The sequence below is a fragment of the Mustela putorius genome, unplaced genomic scaffold, assembly GCF_011764305.1.
Source record: "Mustela putorius furo isolate JIRA1106 unplaced genomic scaffold, ASM1176430v1.1 tig00000095_pilon_pilon_pilon, whole genome shotgun sequence".
NCBI classification, from domain to species: domain Eukaryota; kingdom Metazoa; phylum Chordata; class Mammalia; order Carnivora; family Mustelidae; genus Mustela; species Mustela putorius.
This window is the reverse complement of record NW_025421280.1, coordinates 36,482,064-36,504,256: the sequence shown is the minus strand read 5'-3', so window position 1 is coordinate 36,504,256 and position 22,193 is coordinate 36,482,064. Positions and strand designations below refer to the sequence as shown.

Below are 22,193 nucleotides of genomic sequence, written 5' to 3'. Positions count from 1 at the left end.
TATTTTTTATAAACATATATTTTTATCCCCAGGGGTACAGGTCTGTGAATCGCCAGGTTTACACACTTCACAGCACTCACCAAAACACATACCCTCCCCAATGTCCATAATACCACCCCCTTCTCCCAAACCCCCTCCCCCCAACAACCCTCAGTTTGTTTTGTGAGATTAAGAGTCACTTATGGTTTGTCTCCCTCCCAATCCCATCTTCTTTCATTTATTCTTCTCGTACCCACTTAAGCCCCTATGTTGCATCACCACTTCCTCATATCAGGGAGATCATATGATAGTTGTCTTTCTCCACTTGACTTATTTCGCTAAGCATGATTTTATCCGTGTCAAAAGATTGCCAGTTAGATATGAACAGAAACATACACATAATAATGATCTTCCTATGATGTAATTGAAATACAGTAAACATTTTAATAACATTTACACAATCTCTTAGGAGTCCAGAATACCCCTTTTGATCATTTGATAATCTTAGCACTTTAATATTGTAATTACAGCATGTCAGTACTCTATTTAAATTGTAACTATCAAAGCTCAGAGGAAACTGATCCTTGTGTATCTGTAATTTCCTACAATATAATTTTAAAGCTTAAGCTATTTTTCTGTTATCATTTCAGTCATAGAAGCATACTTGGAAGTCTAGAGACTTGTAGTTTTCATGCTTCAAAGGCTATTAAAAAAATTTTTTATGTTCAGTTTGCCAGCATATCATTAGTTTTTGATGTAGCATTTAATGATTCATTAGTTGCATGTAACACCCAGTGCGCATCACAACACATGCCCTCCATATACCCATCACCTGGTTACCCCATCCCTCCCCTTCTGTAACCCTCAGTTTGTTTCTGAGTCCAGAGTCTCTCATGGTTTGTCTCCCTCTCTGATTTCCTCCCAGTTTTCCCTCCTTCCCCTATGGTCTTCTGAGTTATCGTTCATATTCCACATATGAGTGAAACCATATGATAATTGTCTTTCTCTGCTTGGCTTATTTCATTTAGCATAATCCCCTCCAGTTTCATCCATGTTGATGCAAATGATAGGTATTCATCCTTTCTGATGGCTGAGTAATATTTCTTTGTATATATGAACCACATCTTCTTTACCCATTCATCTGTTGAAGGACACCTCAGCTCCTTCCACAGTTTGGCTGTTGTGGACATTGCTTCTGTAAACATTGGGCTTCCTTCTTTTCACTACATCTGTATCTTTGGAGTAAATACCTAGTAGTGCAATAGCTGGGTTACAGGATAGCTCTATTTTTAACTTCTTGAGGAACATCCCTGCTGTTTTCCAGAGTGGCTGCACCAACTTGCATTCCCACTAACAGTGTAAGATGTTTTCCCTTTTTCCACAACTTCTCCAGCAATTGTTGTTTCCTGTTTTGTTAAAGTTTTTTAATATTTTATTTTTTATGAACATATAATATATTATTAGCCCCAGGGGTACAGGTTTGTGAATCGCCAGGTTTACACATTTCACAGCACTCACCATATCATGCATCCTCCCCAATGTCCATAACCCCACCACCCTCTCCCTACCTGCCCCCCGCCACCCTCAGTTTGTTTTGTGACATAAAGAATCTCTTATGGTTTGTATCCCTCCCGATCCCATCTTGTTTCATTTATTCCTTTCCTACACCCTAAGAACCCCACATTGCCTCTCAACTTCCTCATATCAGGGAGATCATATGATTATTGTCTTTCTCTGATAGACTTATTTCGCTAAGCATAATACCCTCTAGTTCCATCCATGTTGTCACAAATGGCAAGGTTTGTTTTGTTAATTTTTGCCATTTTGACTGGTGTGTGGTGGTATCTCATTGTGGTTTTGATTTCTTTTTCCATGATTTCTAGTGATGTTGAACATTTTTTCATGTGTCCATTAGCCATTTGTATGTCTTCTTTGGAGAAATGTCTGTTCATGTCTTCTACCCAGTTTTTGACTGGATTCTCTGTTTTTTTTTTTTAAGGGTGTTGAGTTTGAGTTCTTTATAGATCTTGGATACCAGCACTTTATCTGTAATGTCATTTGCAAATATCTTCTCCCATTCTGTGGGTTGCCTCTTAGTTTTGTTGACTGTTCCTTTGCTCTATAGAAGTTTTTATCATGATGAAGTCTCAAAAGTTCCTTTTCCTGGTATTTGGAGACAAGGGGTTTTTTTGTTTTGTTTTGTTTTTAAAGAATTTATTTATTTGACAGAGAAAGATCACAAGTAGGCAGAGAGGCAGGCAGAGAGAGAGAGAGAGGAGGAAGCAGGCTCTGCCGAGCAGAGAGCCCGATGTGGGACTCGATCCCAGGACTCTGAGATCATAACCTGAGCCGAAGGCAATGGCTTAACCCACCGAGCCACCCAGGTGCCCTGGAGACATGTTTTGAAAGAATACATAAACAGAGGACCTACATACATTTGTATACTCCGTGTATGATATATGGTATAATAATTTCATATATGCACTGTATATATGTATAGATAGATGTATAGACAAACACATAATTTTTTTTCTAAACTACTTGAGAAGAAGCTACATACACCATAATCCTGCACTCCTTAATACTTCAGTATGCATATTCTAAGACCATGGGCATGCTCTCAAATAATCACAGACCAATTAACAAAATCGATGCAACTGTCCCATTAGTTATGGGGCAGGTACTTAGCCTAATCTTTCGCTACATTGTTCCATTCTCACTTTAAAGATGAGGACAAGGAGGCTTGGAGATATTTCAGAAATCAACTGAGGTCCCAGCTATGTCAATGGTACAGCCATAAGGGCACTTCATTCCCCCATAGTGCAAAGGTTAATGGGAAGGGACAAACAATTTCAATGTATTAATGTCATCACCTTAGTTTGAGCTGCAAACACTTATTGGTAGGGGCCAAAACAGGAGAATGTGGAATTTGGACAGAATAATGTCTCCTAATTAAACATGGCACAACAGTTTTCTTTAGTTGCCTTTTTATTTTGGACATTTAAATCTATAGAACTATTGTAATGATAGTAAAAATGATCACCCTATACTTTTCACCTGGATTCATCAACTGCTAACATACAGCTACATTTCCTTCTGGTTTCCTAGCTACCTCTCTAAACACTAAGTATCTATTAGCAAAAATAATTTTATATATATATTTTTTTTTCACTGATTATATATAAATATGTATATATATATATAATCAGTGAAAATTAATTAAAAGGAAACCTCACTAACATGGAGTCTGGAGGTTCAACAGGAGTTCTGCCCTGCCACTTGCGGTCAATTACAAACCCAACAAGAAGAGACCGACCTTGTGAGCCAATACGAGTCCACTCAGCCAGTAGGAGGAAGAAAGTCTCCTCTAACCTGCTCTCCTCCTTCACCTCCCCCCAGCAGACTAACCAATGAGAGGTAGTCACAGCCCAGCCAATGAAAGACAGCCACAGCTCAACCAATGGGAGACAGTCACAGCTCAGCCAATGAGAAGCCACTGTACTTCAAACTCCCTGTTTAGTCCAGTGGACTTTTTGCGTAGAATAGCCCTGCCCAACTTCCTCTTTCCTCTCTCAAACAGAAGTCTCCTTTGTTTGGTGGGCAGGGGATTTGCCTTTGCCCTGTGGGCTGCCTTGTGTTTCCCACTTCGCAATTCTCTTCCATCCCAAATAAACCCATTTTTCCCAAGAAAAAACTGGCTCTTTTACTTTTCAGGTTAACATACCTATATACAATATAGATATATCTTCAACCTAGTTTTGTGTCACATTGAGATTATGTAATGGTTCATGTACATATCTGTGTGTATTTATTTTTCACTAATCCATTGGAAAATAAATTGCGGATATCTTGCCCCTAAATCCCTTAGCATCTATCTACTAAGAATATGGACATACTCTTACATAACACAGGGTCAATTTAGGAAATTTGTCATTGATACAATTCTATAATTTAAGCCTATTGTCAAAATTTTTTCAGTTGTTCCAGTAATACATTTTTTTTCAAGTTTGGGATTTATTCTTCAATCACATAGGCATTATATTTAGTTACTATGTTTCTTTCATCTCCTCTAGTCTAGGACAATTGCTTTCAGCCTTTCTTCTTCTTTCATGACGTTGACATTTTTGTTGAGGCAAGGTAGTTAGATTACAGCATGTGCACCAGTTGCATTTGTCTGAGATTTCCCCATCATTAGGTCTGGTTATGCGTGTGGGGCAGGGAAATGGCACATATGCTGTTCTGTCTTTCTTTGTGTATGATATTGGAAGTAGCGCATGACAGAGATGTTTTTTTTTTTAATTTTTTATTTTTTATAAACATATATTTTTATCCCCAGGGGTACAGGTCTGTGAATCACCAGGTTTACACACTTCACAGCACTCACCAAAGCACATACCCTCCCCAATGTCCATAACCCCACCCCCCTTCTCCCAACCCCCCTCCCCCCAGCAACCCTCAGTTTGTTTTGTGAGATTAAGAGTTACTTATGGTTTGTCTCCCTCCCAATCCCATCTTGTTTCATTGATTCTTCTCCTACCCACTTAAGCCCCCATGTTGCATCACCACTTCCTCATATCAGGGAGATCATATGATAGTTGTCTTTCTATGCTTGACTTATTTCGCTAAGCATGATACACTCTAGTTCCATCCATGTTGTCGCAAATGGCAAGATTTCATTTCTTTTGATGGCTGCATAGTATTCCATTGTGTATATATACCACATCTTCCTTATCCATTCATCTGTTGATGGACATCTAGGTTCTTTCCATAGTTTGGCTATTGTGGACATTGCTGCTATAAACATTCGGGTGCACGTGCCCCTTCGGATCACTACGTTTGTATCTTTAGGGTAAATACCCAGTAGTGCAATTGCTGGGTCATAGGGCAGTTCTATTTTCAACATTTTGAGGAACCTCCATGCTGTTTTCCAGAGTGGCTGCACCAGCTTGCATTCCCACCAACAGTGTAGGAGGGTTCCCCTTTCTCTGCATCCTCGCCAGCATCTGTCATTTCCTGACTTATTGATTTTAGCTATTCTGACTGGTGTGAGGTGATATCTCATTGTGGTTTTGATTTGTATTTCCCTGATGCCAAGTGATATGGAGCACTTTTTCATGTGTCTGTTGGCCATCTGGATGTCTTCTTTGCAGAAATGTCTGTTCATGTCCTCTGCCCATTTCTTGATTGGATTACTTGTTCTTTGGGTGTTGAGTTTGCTAAGTTCTTTATAGATTTTGGACACTAGTCCTTTATCTGATATGTCGTTTGCAAATATCTTCTCCCATTCTGAATGCGAAAGGAATCCATCAAAATCCTTGAGGAGAACACAGGCAGCAACCTCTTCGACCTCAGCCGCAGCAACATCTTCCTAGGAACATCGCCAAAGGGAAGGGAAGCAAGGGCAAAAATGAACTATTGGGATTTCATCAAGATCAAAAGCTTTTGCACAGCAAAGGAAACAGTTAACAAAATCAAAAGACAACTGACAGGACAGAGATGGTTTTAAGTTGTTCGTCTAATATATCAACAACAGAATTACACTGATTTAACTAGCTTATTACCTAAATCCTGGTGGTGGGCATTAAGGAGGGCACGTATTGCGTGAAGCACTGGTTGTGGTGCATAAACAATGAATCTTGGAACACTGAAAAAATAAGATGAAATTTTTTAAAAACCCAAGAAACTTTTAAAGTGCATCTGGGAAGAGTCCTAGAGGAAAGAATTATTTTTAACTCACGAGTGAGTCAAGTCATTTGTTGACATTTTAAGAGACAGGACTTCAAGTGGGGATTAGATTGATTAAATATTGAATCAAATAGAGAATGCACAGTGCTGCCTTCTGCTCTCTCTCTTTCTCTCTACAGATCCATGTGTAAGCCATCCCTGCCCTGCTAAATCTTACTGTGTCTCCAAGGAACAAAAATACTTCTGTTATTGCATAGATGGATACGCTTCGAACACAGGAGAAAGAAATTTCAAAGACCGGAACGTCGTTTGCAGAGGTGATTCTGGGCTTGTAGAAAGAGTGGTATTACTGCAAGAGTATGCAAATCTTGGAAGGAAAGCTGGCCATAGGATTCTGAGGGGAAAGGCTTCAGTGTCCTGCCTGAAGGTCATGTCCCTTTACTCTGTAGCATCATTCATGTGAGAGTAAGAATTTGAGGTCCAGGTGAAATTGACTTGTGTTCCATCTCAACTCTAACTAAGCAGCTGTGCGACTTTTGGGGCAATTGCTTGAATCCTCCATCTCAAGTGTATAGCCTGTAAAATAGGAATAATCATCCTACCTTCTGCAGATCAGAGAACTTAGGTCAGAGGAATATGTGTTTGTTTAAAGGAGTCAATCCCAAAGTTAATGAAATGCCCGGTTTAAAAAATAAGTCCTCCTATGCATCCAATGTCATGCTGGGCATTTTTCTTATTTAAACCACACTCCAACTCCCCATGACATGGATGTCTCTCTTTCTCTTTTTTTAAGATTTTATTTATTTATTTGACAGAGATCACAAGTAGGCAGAGAGGCAGGCAGAGAGAGAGAGAGGAAGGGAAGCAGGACCCTGGGATCATGATCTGAGCGAAAGCAGAGGCTTTAACCCACTGAGCCACCCAGGCACCCTCTCTTTTAAGATGGAAGTTAGCAAACTTTTTCTGTACAGGGCTGTCTAGTAAATATTTCAGGCTTTGCAGGCCATATGGTCTCTGCTGCAACTATTCAGCCCTGTCTTTGTATGTCTGTAGTCACAGACATAAATGAATGGATGTGGCTGTGTACCAATAAAATTTTATTTACAAAAACAGGCAGTGGGCCAGCCCAGGGCCACAGTTTGCAACCTTGGCCTAAGTAATGAGAATACTTGCTATCCCCCCTATTCCCCAGTACTTATAGTAGGATATAGTCATATTTATTTGAAAAGGAAAATAATTTGTTTTGCTGAGTGTATCTCAATATGTTTTCTAATGGAATAGTTTCTAATAGAAATCTAACAGAAACCACTTATGGGAGTCACATAAGTAATTTTAAATTTTATGGTAGCTACATTTAAAATGTAAAAAGAGGAAATTATTTTTAATAATATACATTTTTCAAATTTTATTTTATTTCTTCAGTGTTCCAAGATTCATTGTTTATGCACCACACCCAGTGCTCCATGCAATGCTGGTCCTCCTTAATACCCACAACCAGGTTCACCCATTCCCCTACTCCCCTCCCTTCCAAAACCCTCAGTTTGTTTCTCAGAGTCCACAGTCTCTCATGGTTCATCTCCGCCTCTGATTTTCCCCAATTTACTTTTCCTTTCCTTCCCCTAATGTCCCTCAAGCTAGTCCCTTTACTCCAGAAGTAAGTGAAACCATATGATAATTGACTTTCTCTACTTGACTTATTTCACTCAGCATAATCTCCTCCAGTCCCATCCATGTTGACAGAAAAGTTGAGGATTCATCCTTTCTGATGGAGGCATATTCCATTGTATATATGGACTATATCTTCTAGTAATATACTTTAACTCAGCATATCAAAAGTATCATTTCAAGCTGTAATAAATATGAAAAGCACTAATGAGACCACTTACATATTTTTTTCATATTGTCTTTGATTTCTGGAATGCATTTTATGCTTACAGTACATTTCAGTTCAGACTAGCCATAGATTCAGGTACCTTGTGGCTCCTGTTTTGGACAATGGACTTCTTGGACCTGACTCTCAGTTGTTGTGACATTTTTTTTCATTTTTTATATTGTTTTTTAATTTTTTCAATTTTTTCAATTTATTTATTTTCAGAAAAACAGTATTCATTATTTTTTCACCACACCCAGTGCTCCATGCAATCCGTGCCCTCTATAATACCCACCACCTGGTACCCCAACCTCCCACACCCCCGCCACTTCAATCCCCTCAGATTGTTTTTCAGAGTCCATAGTCTCTCATGATTCACCTCCCCTTCCAATTTACCCCAACTCCCTTCTCCTCTCTAACTCCCCTTGTCCTCCATGCTATTTGTTATGCTCCGCAAATAAGTGAAACCATATGATAATTGACTCTCTGCTTGACTGATTTCACTCAGCATAATCTCTTCCAGTCCTGTCCATGTTGCTACAAAAGTTGGGTATTCATCCTTTCTGACATTTTTAAAAAATCCAGCTCTTTACATTTTGGAATCCAGAATGAGATGGAAGTAAAACTCTTGATTTACAATCATTTTCTCTCGGGAATTCATAGATATTTCTTCCTTATTTTTAATAGCTAACATTCTCAATTTGAATCTTGTTTTCTTTATAATAACAGTTTTTTCCCTCTTTCTGGTAGCTTGTAAAATTTCCTCTTTTTCCTTGGAGGTAGGACATTTCATTTTGTTTTTAGTATATTTTTATATATTTTTCTTACATAGATACATATATCTAATATTGATATAGAGATTTATTCTCTTCTCCCTTACAAAATCTCTTCTTGGAGTTATCTTTTTCAGTATTCTTTTTTTTTTTTTTTTCAGTGTTCCAAGATTCATTGTTTATGCACCACACCCAGTGCTCCATGCAATCCATGCCCTCCTTAATACTCACCACCAGGCTCAGCATGTTCTAGCTTCTGTTGATCTAAAAGTTGTTCCTTTTCACTGTAGGGAAATAGTTGATTGGATTGCATTTCTTCTTGTCATCTTGACAAAATTCCTTTTGGGTGGGTACTGGCCTTCTTGGATAACTCCTTCCTCTTTACTCTTCCCTCTAAATCCTAGAAGAGTTCCTCAACTTTCTTTTCCTGACTAATTGGCCTTTTGCATATTCATTCTGTTACTGAACATTGTCATTAAAATTTCAGAAACCACAGCTTTAATTTCTCAGGAACTTTTTTGGTGATTGTTCTTTCGTTGTGCCATTTCCATAACAGCTTCTTCTTTCTTTTAGTTGTTACAAGATATTTGTTGAGATGAAGAGCTTTGTCAAAAGCAAAGACAGTTGTTAGATATAGCACATGTATCAACACACAATATACATAAGCAAAATTTAAAAAGCAAAATATGAAAATATCTAAGATTAAAACTCTCTGTAGCTACACAATATTATTTATTTGGTATGATTCCTACTCATCTTTTCAAATCAATACACAAAGTCATAACTTACATAAGTATTACTCAAATTCAGTGTTATAACCTCTTTTTGTGTCTCAGACAAAAGATTGAAATATTCCATGATAACAGACAATTCCTATAATATATTGCTACCCATGACATAATAATAATGAAAAATATATGTAATATACATAATAATATAATATAGTAATAATATCTTCATGTATTTTCTATATAATAATTAATAGTGTTATAATATTAAAATATGAAGTGTTTGATAATAATTAAAAGCCAAATCATTTGCCTTAATTAAAATGTAAAATGAGAACTAGGAAGAGAAAGGCTACATTTTTGTTGTTGTTTTAATACTAAAAAAATAATTTACCTCCAGTCATAGACAGGTATAATCGACATATAGTTCCGTATAAGTTTAAATTGTAGAATAACTTGAAGAAAGCCTATTCTTTTATTATCAAACAAATGAATTCTTGAGACTTTTTGGAGATCCTTTCTGAGGATTTTAACTTCTCTCCTGTTTCCTGTATTAACTGTGTACTTAAGTCCAGATTTTCCTAGAAAACAACCTGAGGCACAACATGTATCCAAGTTTTAAAGGGTTGTGTGTGCAATCTTAGGCCAGCAAGGGTGAGGAAGGAAAGGGACATGAAACAGGGAAGAAAGAAAAACAAATTAAAGATGGTGCATCCCTTTGCTGGGTACTGCCTTGTAAGACAATGCGGATGGCGGTGTGGCCATGCAAGACTTTCCAGAAAGGCCACTTATAACTGTTTCTTGGGACAGGTCAGACTCTTGGCAGGAGGATAAAGGGAGAAAGAGAGAGAGGCCAGCTCCTTCTCATCTTGTCTCTCTCCTTGGTCAAGCTTTGCCTCACCAGACTTTTCCTGACTTCTGGATTGATCTGACTGTCTGGGGAAACCAGATTCTATATCCCACAGCAGATCAGTTCATCTGAGTCCAGGTGGGAGATCCCAGAGCCTCCATGTGTATGATGAGATCAGACCTGGTGCTGGAGCTGCTATGATGCCCACACCAGGGGAACCTCATCTGGGAGAGGTCAAGTCAATCTGTGCTATCAGGAGACAAGGCACCTGAGGTAATCTCAGGAAGCTGTGGGTGGGCAAAGATAATGTTGGTTATAAACTGGGTCAAATATAATTTACTGTCATTGCTTTCTGTCTTGCTTTTCCTTCAAGCTGTAACATTCTAGTAGATAGATAGATAGATAGATAGATAGATAGATAGATATAGATAGGTATAGATATATCTATATCTCACTACATCTTCTTTATCCATTCATCTATCAATGCACATCTGGGCTCTTTCCACAGTTGGCTATTGTGGACATTGCTACTATGAACAATAGGGTGCAGGTGCCCCTTCAGACCACTACATTTGTGACTTTGGGGTAAATACCCAGAAGTGCAATTGATGGGTCATAGAGTAGCTCTATTTTTAACTTCTTGAGGAACCTTCATATTGTTTCCCAGAGTGGCTGTACCAGCCTGCATTCCCACTAACAGTGTAAGAGGTTTCCCTTTTCTCCACATCATTGCCAACATTTGTTGTTTTCTTAACTTGTAATTTTGACTGGTATGAGGTGGTACCTCATTGTGGTTTTATTTGTATTTCCCTGATGGCAAGGGGTATGGAGCATGTTTTCATCTGTCTGTTGACCATTTGTATGTCTCCTTCAGAGAAATGGCTGTTTATGTCTTCTGCCCATTTCTTGACTGGACTATTTGTTTTTTTGGATGTTGAGTTTCTTAAGTTCCTTACAGATCTTAGATACAAATCCTTTATCTGATCTGATGTCATTTGCAAATATCTTTTCCCATTTCATAGGTTGCCTTTTAGTTTTGTTGACTGTTTCTTTGCCATGCAGGACCTTTTATCTTGATGAAGTCCTGAAAGTTCATTTTTCCTTTGGTCCCCTTGCCTTTGGAGACATCTCTAGCAAGAAGTTGTTGTGGTTGAGGTCAAAAACATTGATACCTATGTTCTCCTCCAGGATTTTGATGGATTCTTCTTTTTTAAAAAATTATTTATTTATTGACAGAGAGTTCACAAATAGGTAGAGAGGCAGGCAGAGAGAGATGGGGAAACAGGCTCCCTGCTGAGCAGAGAGGCCAATATGGGCCTCGATCCCAGGACCCTGGGATCATGACCTGAGCAGAAGGCAGAGGCTTAACCCACTGAGCCACCCAGGCACCCCCTCTTTTTTTTAAAGAATCATTTATTTATTTGAGAAATCACAATTAGGTAGAAAGGCAGGCAGAGGGAGATGGATTTTGATGGATTCTTATCTCACATTTAGGTTTTTCATCCATTTTGAGTTTATCTTTGATATATGGTGTAAGAGAATGGATCAGTTTCATTCTGAATGTGGCTGTCCATTTTTCCCAACACCATTTGTTGAAGAGACTGTCCTTTTTCCATTGGATATTCTTTCCTGCTTTGCTAAAGATTTGTTGACCATAGAGTTGAGGGTCCATTTCTGGGGTCTTTATTCTGTGCCATCAATCTGTGTCTGTTTTTGTGTCAGTACCATACTGTATTGATGATTACATCTTTGTAACATAATTTGAAGTCAGGTATGGTGATGCCACCTGCTTTGGTTTTCTTTTTCAACATTCCTCTGGCTATTCAGAGCCCTTTCTGGTTCCACACAAATTTTAGAATTCTTTGTTCCAGCTCTGTGAAAAATGTCAATGGTATTTTGATAGGAATTGCATTGAATATTTATAATATTTTGGGTACCATAGACATTTTAACAATATTTATTCTTCCATTCTATCAGCATGCAATGTCTTCCCATTGCTTTGTGTTTTTTTCAATTTCTTTAATAAGTGTTCCATGGTTTTTAGAGTACAGAACCTTTACCTCTTTGGTTAGGATTATTCCTAGATATCTTATGGTATTCGGTGCAATTGTAAATGGGATTGATTCTCTTTTAAAGATTTTATTTACTCATTTGTCAGAGAGAGAGCATAAGCAGGGGAACAAGAGGCAGAGGGAGAAGAAAACTCCCCACTGAGCAGGGAGCCTGATCCGGGACTCGGTCCCAGGTCTCTGGAATCATGACCTGACATGAAGGCAGAAACTTAACCAACTGAGCCACCCATGCATCCCAATGGGATTGAGTCTTTAATTTCTTTTTCGTCTGTCTCATTGTTAGTGTATAGAAGTGCTACTAATTTCTGTGCATTTATTTTGTATCCTGCCACATTCCTGAATCACTCTGTGAGTTCTAGCAATTTGGGGATGGGGTCTTTCGGGTTTTCCATATAGAGTATCATATCATCTGTGAAGAGTGAGACTTTGAGTTCTTCTTTGCCCATTTGAATGCTTTTTATTTCTTTTTGTTGTCTGATTGCTGAGGCTGGGACTTCTGGTACTATGTTGAACAACAGTGGTGCGAGTGAAAATCCTTGTCATGTTACCCAGCCTTAAGGGAAAGGCTCTCAGTGTTTCCTCACTGAGAATGATATTCACTGTGGGCTTTTCAAAGATGGCTTTTATGACATTGAGTTATGTTTCCTCCATCCCTACACTGTGGAGAGTTTCAATTGAGAAAGGATGCTGTATTCTGTCAAATGCTTTTTCTGCATCAATTGAGAGAATCATATGAATTTTGTCCTTTCTTTTATTAATGAGATGTATCATGTATCATGTTGATTGATTTGCAAATGCTGAACCATGTTTGCATTCCAGTAATAAATCCCACTTAGCCTTGGTGATTCATCCTTTAAATATACTATGGAATCCTATTGGCTAATATCTTGGTGAGTATTTTTGGCATTCATGTTTATCAGGGATATTGGTCTGTAATTCTCCTTTGTCTTTGTCTAGTTTGGGGCTCAGAGTAATGCTGACTTCATAGAAAGAGTTTGGAAGTTTTCCTTCCATTTCTATTTTTTGAAACAGCTTCCAAAGAGTAGGTATTAGTTCTTCTTTAAATCTTTGGTAGACTACATCAAAAACCAATGATTTATTTTTTTAATTTTTTAAATTTATTTTCAGTGTAGCAGTATTCATTGTTTTTGCACCAAACCTAGTGCTCCATGCAATCCATGCCCTCTCCAATACCCAACACCTTGTTACCCCAACCTCCCACCCCCCACCCCTTCAAAACCCTCAGATTGTTTTTCAGAGTCCATAGTCTCCCATGGTTCACCTCCCTTTCCAATTTCTCTCAACTCCCTTCTCCTCTCTAACTCCCCTTGTCCTCCGTGCTATTTGTTATGCTCCATAAATAAGTGAAACCATATGATAATTGACTCTCTCTGCTTGACTGATTTCACTCAGCATAATCTCTTCCAGTCCCATCCATGTTGCTACAAAAGTTGGGTATTCATCCTTTCTGATGGAGGCATAATATTCCATAGTGTATATGGACCACATCTTCCTTATCCATTCGTCCTTTGAAGGGCATCTTGGTTCTTTCCACGGTTTGGCAACCGTGGCCATTGCTGCTATAAACATTGGGGTACAGATGGCCCTTCTTTTCACTACATCTGTATCTTTGGGGTAAATACCCAGGAGTGCAATGGCAGGGTCATAGGGAAGCTCTATTTTTAATTTCTTGAGGAATCTCCACACTGTTCTCCAAAGATGCTGCACCAACTTGCATTCCCACCAACAGTTTAAGAGGGTTCCCCTTTCTCCACATCCCCTCCAACACATGTTGTTTCCTGTCTTGCTAATTTTGGCCTTTCTAACTGGTGTAAGGTGGTATCTCAATGTGGTTTTAATTTGAATCTCCCTGAGGGCTAGTGATGATGAACATTTTTTCATGTGTCTGATAGCCATTTGTATGTCTTCATTGGAGAAGTGTCTGTTCATATCTTCTGCCCATTTTTTGATATGATTGTCTGTTTTGTGTGTGTTGAGTTTGAGGAGTTCTTTATAGATCCTGGATATCAACCTTTTGTCTGTACTGTCATTTGCAAATATCTCCTCCCATTCTGTAGGTTGCCTCTTTGTTTTCATGACTGTTTCCTTTGCTGTGCAGAAGCTTTTGATTTTGATGAAGTCCCAAAAGTTCATTTTCATTTTGTTTCCTTTGCCTTTGGAGACTTATCTTGAAAGAAGTTGCTGTGGCTGATATCGAAGAGGTTACTGCCTATATTCTCCTCTAGGATTCTGATGGATTCCTGTCTCATGTTGAGGTCTTTAATCCATTTTGAGTTTATCTTTGTGTATGGTTTAAGAGAATGGTCGAGTTTCATTCTTCTACATATAGCTGCCCAGTTTTCCCAGCACCATTTATTGAAGAGGCTGTCTTTTTTCCACTGTATATTTTTTCCTGTTTTGTCGAAGATTATTTGCCCATAGAGTTGAGGGTCCATATCTGGGCTCTCTACTCTGTTCTATTGGTCTATGTGTCTGTTTTTATGCCAGTACCATGCTGTCTTGGTGATCACAGCTTTGTAGTAAAGCTTGAAATCAGGTAACATGATGCCCCCAGTTTTATTTTTGTTTTTCAACATTTCCTTAGAGATTTGGGGTGTCTTCTGATTCCATACAAATTTTTGGATGATTTGCTCCAGCTCTTTGAAAAATACCGGTGGAATTTTGATCAGAATGGCATTAAAAGTATAGATTGCTCTAGGCAGTATAGACATCTTAACAATGTTTATTCTTCTGATCCAAGAGCATGGAATGGTCTTCAATCTTTTTGTGTCTTCTTCAATTTCTTTTATGAGTGTTCTGTAGTTCCTTGAGTACAGATCCTTTACCTCTTTGGTTAGGTTTATTCCCAGGTATCTTATGGTTCTTGGTGCTAGAGTAAATGGAATCAATTCTCTAATTTCTCTTTCTGTATTTTCATTGTTAGTGTATAAGAAAGCCACTGATTTCTGTACATTGACTTTGTATCCTGCCACGTTGCTGAATTGTTGTATTTTATGGTGACTAACATAACACAGTAAAAAAATTAAAAATTAAAAAATGTTTGGTAGAATTCTCTTGAGAAGCCATCTGGCCCTGGATTCTTGTTTGTTGGATGATCTTTAATTACTGCTTCAGTTTCTTTGATGGTTATGGTTCTGTTCAGATTTTCTATTTCTTCCTGCTTCAGTTTTTTTTTTTAATGATTGATTGATTGATTGATTGATTGATTTGACAGACATAGATCACAAGTAGGCAGAGAGGAAGGCAGAAAGAGAGAAAGGAAGGGAAGCAGGCTCCCTGCTGAGCAGAGATCCCAGGACCCTAGGATTATGACCTGACTCAAAGACAGAGGCTTTATCCCACTGAGCCACCCAGGTACCCCTGTTTCCGTTTTATAAGTTTCCAGGAATGCATCCATTTCTTTCTGATTGCCTAATTGGGACAGAATTGCTCAGAATTGCTCATAATACATTCTTAAAATTGTTTGTATTTCCTGGTACTGGTCATGATCTCTCCTCTTTCATTCATGATTTTACTAATTTGGGTCCTTTCTCTTGTCTTTTGGATAAGTCTGGCAAGGGGTTTATTCATCTTATTTATTAATTCTTTCAAAGAACAAGCTGCTGGTTTCATTGATCTATTGTTTTGGTTTCTGCTTCATTGATTTCTGTTCTTATCTTTATTATTTCTCCTCTCCTACTTGGTTTAGGCTTTATTTGCTGTTCTTTCTCCAGCTCCTTTAGGTGTAAGGTTAACGTGTATATTTGAAACTTTTCTCCAAAATTTTGAGAACTTTTCAAGAAAGACTTTTACTGCTATGTACTTCCTTCTTATGACTGCATTTGTTATATCCCAAAGGTTTTGAAAAGTTGTCTTTTCATTTTCATTTGTTTCCAAGAATTTTTAAAATTCTTTAATTTTCTGGTTGACCCATTCATTCTTCAGGATGCTATTTAACTTCCAAGTATTTGAGTTTCTTAGAAATTTCCCATTGCTGTTGAGTTCAAGTTTCAAAACTGTGACCTGAAAATATGCAGGTAATAATCCCAATCTTTTGGTAATGGTTGAGACCTAATTTGTGACCCAGTATGTGATCTATTCTGAAGAAAGCTCCATATGTACTTGAGAAGAATTTGTATTCTTTGTTTTAAGATGGAAAACTCTTTATATATCTCTGAAGTCCATCTAGCCAGTGTGTCCTTGAAAGCTCTTATTTCCTTTTTTTTTAATTTTATTTTTTTCAGTGTTCCAAGATTCACTGTTTATGCACCACACCCAGTGCTCCATGCAATATGTGCCCTCCTTAATACCCACCACCAGGCTCACCTATCCCCTCAACCTCCTCCCTTCCAAAACCCCCAGTTTGTTTCTCAGAGTCCACAGTCTCTCATGGTTCATCGCCTCCTCTGGTTTCCCCCAATTCACTTTTTCTTTCCTTCTCCTAATGTCCTCCTTGTTATTCCTTATGCTCCACAAGTAAGTGAAATCATATGATAATTGACTTTCTCTGCTTGACTTATTTCACTCAGCATAATCTCCTCCAGTTCTGTCCATGTTGATAGAAAAGTTGGGTATTCATCCTTTCTGAAGGAGGCATAATATTCCATTGGATATATAAACCATATCTTTTTTATTTATTCTGAAGGGCATCTTGGCTCTTCCCACAGTTTGGTGATTGAAGCCATTGCTGCTATGAACATTGGGGTACAGATGGCCCTTCTTTTCACTACATCTGTATCTTTGGGGTAAATACTCAGTAGTGCAGTTGCAGGGTCATAGGGTAGCTCTATTTTTAATTTCTTAAGGAATCTCCACACTGTTTTCCAAACTGACTGCAGCAACTTGCATTCCCACCAACAGTGTAAGAGTGTTCCCCTTTCTCCACATCATCTCCAACACTTGTTGTTTCTTGTCTTGTTTCCTTTTTTTTAAGATTTTTATTTAATTATTTGACATTGCTGTGAGGGGGGGTTTGAAGTACCCTATTCTTTTTGTACTGATATCAATGTATTTCTTTAATTTGGTTATTAATTGGTTGATATAATTGGCTGCTCCCAATTTAGGGGCATAAATATTTACAATTGTAAATAGGTCTTCTTGTTGTATAGACACATTAACTATGGTATAAAGTCCCTCTTTATCCCTTACTACAGTCTTGGTTTAAAATCTACTTTGATATGAGGATTGCTAACTCAGCTTTCTTTTGAAATCTGTTAGCATTATAAATGGTTTTCCACTTCCTCACTTTCAGTCTGGAGGTGTCTTTAGGTCTAAAATGAGTCCCTTGTAGACAGCATGTGGATGGGTCTTGCTTTTTTTTTTTTTTAAGATTTTATTTATTTATTTGATAGACAGAGAGAGATCACAAGTAGGCAGAGAGGCAGGCAGAGAGAGGGGGGGAAGCAGGCTCCCCGCTGAGCAGAGAGCCCAATGTGGGGCTCGATCCCAGGACCCTGAGATCATGACCTGAGCTGAAGGCAGAGGCTTAAACCACTGAGCCACCCAGGCGCCCCAGTCTTGCTTTTTTTATCCAATCTGATACTCCGTGTCTTTTGATTGGAGCATATAGCCCATTTATTTTCAGAGAGACTACTGAAAGATATGAACATAGTACCATTGTATTACCTATAAGTGCCTGTTTCTGTAAATTGTCTCTGTTTCTTTCTATGTCACTCCTGGGCTATCTCTTTGCTTACAGGATCCCCTTAATATTTCTTACTGGGCTAGCCTAGTAGTCACATATTCATTTAATCTGTCTGTCCTGGAAGCTCTTTATCTCTCCTTCCATTCTGAATGAAAGCCTTTCTGGATAAAGTATTCTTGGCTGAATATTCATCTCATTTAGCACCCTGAATATATTATGCCAGCTCTTTCTGGCCTGCCAGGTTTCTGTGGATAATTCCTTTTTTTTTTTTTTTTTTTTTTTTTTTTTTTTTTGAAGTTATGTTGTTAGTCACATATATATCAATAGTTTTTGATGTAGTGTTTCATGATTCATTCTTTGCATATAAAACTCAGTGCTCAATGCACTACTGTGTATTTACCCAAAGTTAAAGATGTAATAAAAAGAAGGGTCATATGCACCCCAAGGCTCATAGCAGCAATGTCCACAACAGCCAAACTGTGGAAGGAGCTGAGATGCCCTTCAACAGATGAATGGATAAAGATGTATTCCATATATACAATGAAATATTACTCAGCTATCAGAAAGGATGAATACCTAACATTTGCATCAACATGGATGGATCTGGAGGAGATTATGCTAAGTGAAATAAGTCAAACAGAGAAAGACAATTATCTGTGGATAGTTCTGATGTTAAGTCTGACATTCCTCCCTCTAAAAATAAGGAGCCTCTTGTCTTGAGCTACTCTCAGGATTCTCTCTTTTTCTCTAAAATGTGCAAGCTTCACCATTATATGTTGGGGTGTTGAACTATTTTTATTGATTTCAGGAGACATTGTATCTTTCTCTTGGACATGAATGCTTGTTTCCGTCCCCAGATTATGGAAGTTCTCAGTGATGATTTGCTCAAATATACTTTCTGGCCCCTCTATCTCTCCACCCTCAGGCACCCCAATAATTCTGACATTGGCTGGCTTCATGGCCTCATTAATTTCTCAAAGCCTTTCTTCATGGGCTGTTAGCTGTCTTTCTCTCTTTTCCTCAACTTCCTTCCTTTCCATCACCCTGTCTTCTAGATCACTTATTCTCTTCTGCCTCATTCACCCTGGCTGTTTGAGCATCCAATTTAGGCTTCATCTCCAGTATAGCATTTTAAAGTTTGGCATGATTAGATCTCATTTATGATAAGAGATTCTAAGAGATTCTCTGCTGTCTTTTAATGTTTTCACAAGCCCAGCTATTAGCTTTATAATTGCTATCCTGAATCCATCACTGATATCTTACTTATATTCATATCAGTTAGGTCTGTGGCAGAGAACATTGCTTCTGGTTCTTTCTTTTGTTTTGAGTTCCTCCTTCTAGTCATTTTGTACAGAGAAGAATGGGTGAACAAGTGAACAGAATAAAAAAATATCAATCACCAGCCAAGCAAAATACACAGTAGACAAATCCAAAGTGGTCAAAAAACAAAATAGAAAAGCAAACAAAAACAAGAGAAAGCAAAATAAAAAGAGAAAAAAAGGGGGAGGAAGAGATTAGTCTCACAGGGTGAATAAAGAATTGTGATCCACTTGTTCCTGGGTGAATTTTGGTCTTTAAATGTTCAAAGACACTAAATCCCAAAATTGCAAAGAAAGCAAAACTTGTATATATAAAAAATTAAAATTATATAGAGTACAAAAAGGCCAAAAATGAAGTGAATCTCTATAAAATATAGATGTAAAAAATAAAAGTTAAAAAATGAATTAAAAATATAGAGTTGGTAAAATAAGAAACTAGTTGAAATGGGAAAAAAAGAAAAGAAAACAAAACAAAACAAAAAACAGAAAATTTTAGATGTAAAGATAAATGGATTATGAGAAAATCCTCAAGTTCTATATAATATTTTCTCCTAGCACTGGAGTTTTACAATATTGTGGGATCCCTAAGCTAGTTGAGCACCTGTTCCTCTAGTTTGTCTTCTGGGGGAGGGGCCTGCTGTGCTGCTTCTCAGGTGTCTTTTTCTGGGCTGAGTTGTTCCTCCCTTTGCCAGGGGGCTGGTCTCAATGTAAGCTGGTCCTCTGTGTGGGTTTGTTCCCTCAGAGTTTTCCACACCTCTTTAGAGGATCAGAATAAAAATGTTAGAGAGGAGAAGGGAGTTGGGGGAAATTGGAAGGAGAGGTGAACCATGAGAGACTATGGACTCTGAAAAACAATCTGAGGGGTTTGAAGTGGCGGGGGGGGGGGGTGGGAGGTTGGGGGAACCAGGTGGTGGGTATTAGAGAGGGCACAGATTGCATGGAGCACTGGGTGTGGTACAAAAATAATGAATACTGGTATGCTGAAAATAAATAAAAAATAAATTTAAAAAGAAAAAGAATAAAAATAGCCATGCCCCAATCTCTAGCCCCAGAGCTGAAAGATCAAAGTCCACCCCCCAACTTCAGTAAACCCTCCTGGACAAACAGTTTTCACTTTTGTGTGTGTTAAACTCCGTAACTCCTGTGGTAGGTATCCATGGCAGTCTCCTAGGGGGATTCTGAGGGACTTGCATTACTGCCCTTTTTGTACCATGGGGCTGAGAGAGGTTGCAGGCTTATGCATGTACCCATTCCACCACTCCCAGGGGGATGGCTGACTGTCACCCTACTGTCATTTCTGAGGCCGCACCCAAGAGCTGTTGCTTGGTCATGGGCATACCTGTTTAACTCCTCTCAAGGGATGGCAGGCAGTGCACATGTTCCACTCTTTTTAAAGGTGCTCAGGTGGAGAGCAGTCACCCCATTAGCCTGGTTCTTGGTTTATGGCGACCTGAGTTAAGATTCCCCTCCTGGGCTCCCCAGCTATAACCAGTTTCCCCGTTCCAATGCTTGGGCACTCTCCCAGTTCAAGCACCCCGGTTAGTTTTGTGACTCCTGGGATCCCGAGACCACATTTACTCACCTGGAATTCTGCCCATTTCATCCCCTGAGTCCCTTTCAGACAGGGATGTCTTTCACTGGAGCAGATTTCTAAGGGTTCTGATTTTGCCCCCCAAGGCTCTATCACTTTCCAATAATCAGCTTATGGAGGCTCACTCCCCCTTCCGTTTATCTCTGATATCTCCCCTCCGATTTGTGTCTCCATAACTCCTACTTTGCAAAAAAGCAAGGAGAAAAAAGTTTTCTACTTGTAGAGTTCCAGATATATGTCCTTACATCTCAGGCTGAATTCATGGCTATTCAGAATGGTTTGATAGTTATTTAGCTAACTTCAAGGGACCAGATGAAACAGGGTCCCCTACTCTTCCACAACCTTGCCTCCTACCCCTCAGTGATTGTTTTTCTATTTGTAGAGTTGCAGTGATTCTTTTCTTAGATCTCAGATTTCATTCACAGTTGTTCAAAAGGATGTGATAGATAACCAGTTGAATTCAAGGACCAGATGAAACACGGGTCTCCTATTCTTTCCCCATCTTCCCTCTGACTGAAACTTTTATTTTACAAGTCCTGTTAAGGGCTAAGCTACAACCTTCCCAACTACTTAAAAACCAAAGTAGAATTGGAGACCCATTTTTTATTTGGGGAATTATGGGATCCTCCAAGATTATGGAGACAAATCTCTCCTAATTAAAGTAGACATGGCATTGTTTTCTGTGATGAATCTATGATGTTAACCCAACTTACCTATTTTCTGTCCTAGAAATCGACATTGTGAACTGCTCTAATTTCAGTAGTGATGCAACGTTTCAGAACTGTCAGAAGCAGGTAAGGTTCATCACTTCATGGGTTTGCACAAGTGTACAGAAGACCGTCCTCAGAATAGAGTGGGTGATGTAGGGAGGGATAGCTCACCATAGTGTGCAGATGTATTCAATATATATTGTCATGAAACAAGTGACCCCCAAACTTAGTGACTTAAACAACATTTACCGTGTCTCAATTCCTATGAGTCAGGAATCCAGGGAGTGCTTTGCTGGACATGTTGCCATGGGATATCTAACAAGGCTGTTAGATAGGTGTGAGAATGGAGAGTAAGCAGAAACCTCATCGTGCTGACAGGAAAGGAAAACAATGGAGCTGCTTTGGTAAATGGCCTGGCAACTCCTCAAACAGCTAAACATAGATTTATCGTATTCCCAGTAATTCTACTGCTAGGTATATAACCAAGAAAATTGAAAATACATGTCAACACAAAAACTTGTACACCAGTGTTCACAGTGGCATTATTCACAAGAGCCAGAAAGTGGAAATGACTGACATGCCCGTGAACTCCTAAGTAGACAAAAGAAATGTGGTCCATCCATACAAAGAGCTCCTCCTCCACCATAAAAATGAATGAAGCATTGACACATGCTACAACACGGATGGACCTTGAAAACACTATGCTCAGTGAAAGAAGCCAGACAAAAAATGTCACATAGAGCGTGATTCCTTTTATATGAACTGTCCAGATAGGCAAATCCTGAGACACAGAAAGTAGACTAGGGGTTGCCCTGGACTAGGATTGGGGGTGATGGCTCAAGAATGCAGATTTTAGGGGAGAGTGTTGAAAATGCTCTAAACTTTATTGTGGTTGAGGTGATGGTTGTACAAATCTGTGAATATACTAAAAGCCATTGAATTATATACTTTAAATGGATGAGTCGTATGGGT

At 38.7% G+C, this 22,193-nt stretch overlaps 1 protein-coding gene across 2 annotated transcripts in view; it reads left to right on the top strand.

The window, feature by feature from the left end:
* Positions 1-22,193, top strand: part of LOC123393436 (adhesion G protein-coupled receptor E3-like) — a 63,312-nt gene that overhangs the window by 5,652 nt on the left and 35,467 nt on the right. For both annotated transcript variants that reach the window (XM_045085366.1, XM_045085363.1), the window contains 2 exons: positions 5,844-5,981; positions 21,241-21,305. In XM_045085366.1, coding sequence (XP_044941301.1) covers positions 5,844-5,981; positions 21,241-21,305 — 203 coding nt within the window. The remainder of the gene's footprint in view (positions 1-5,843; positions 5,982-21,240; positions 21,306-22,193) is intronic.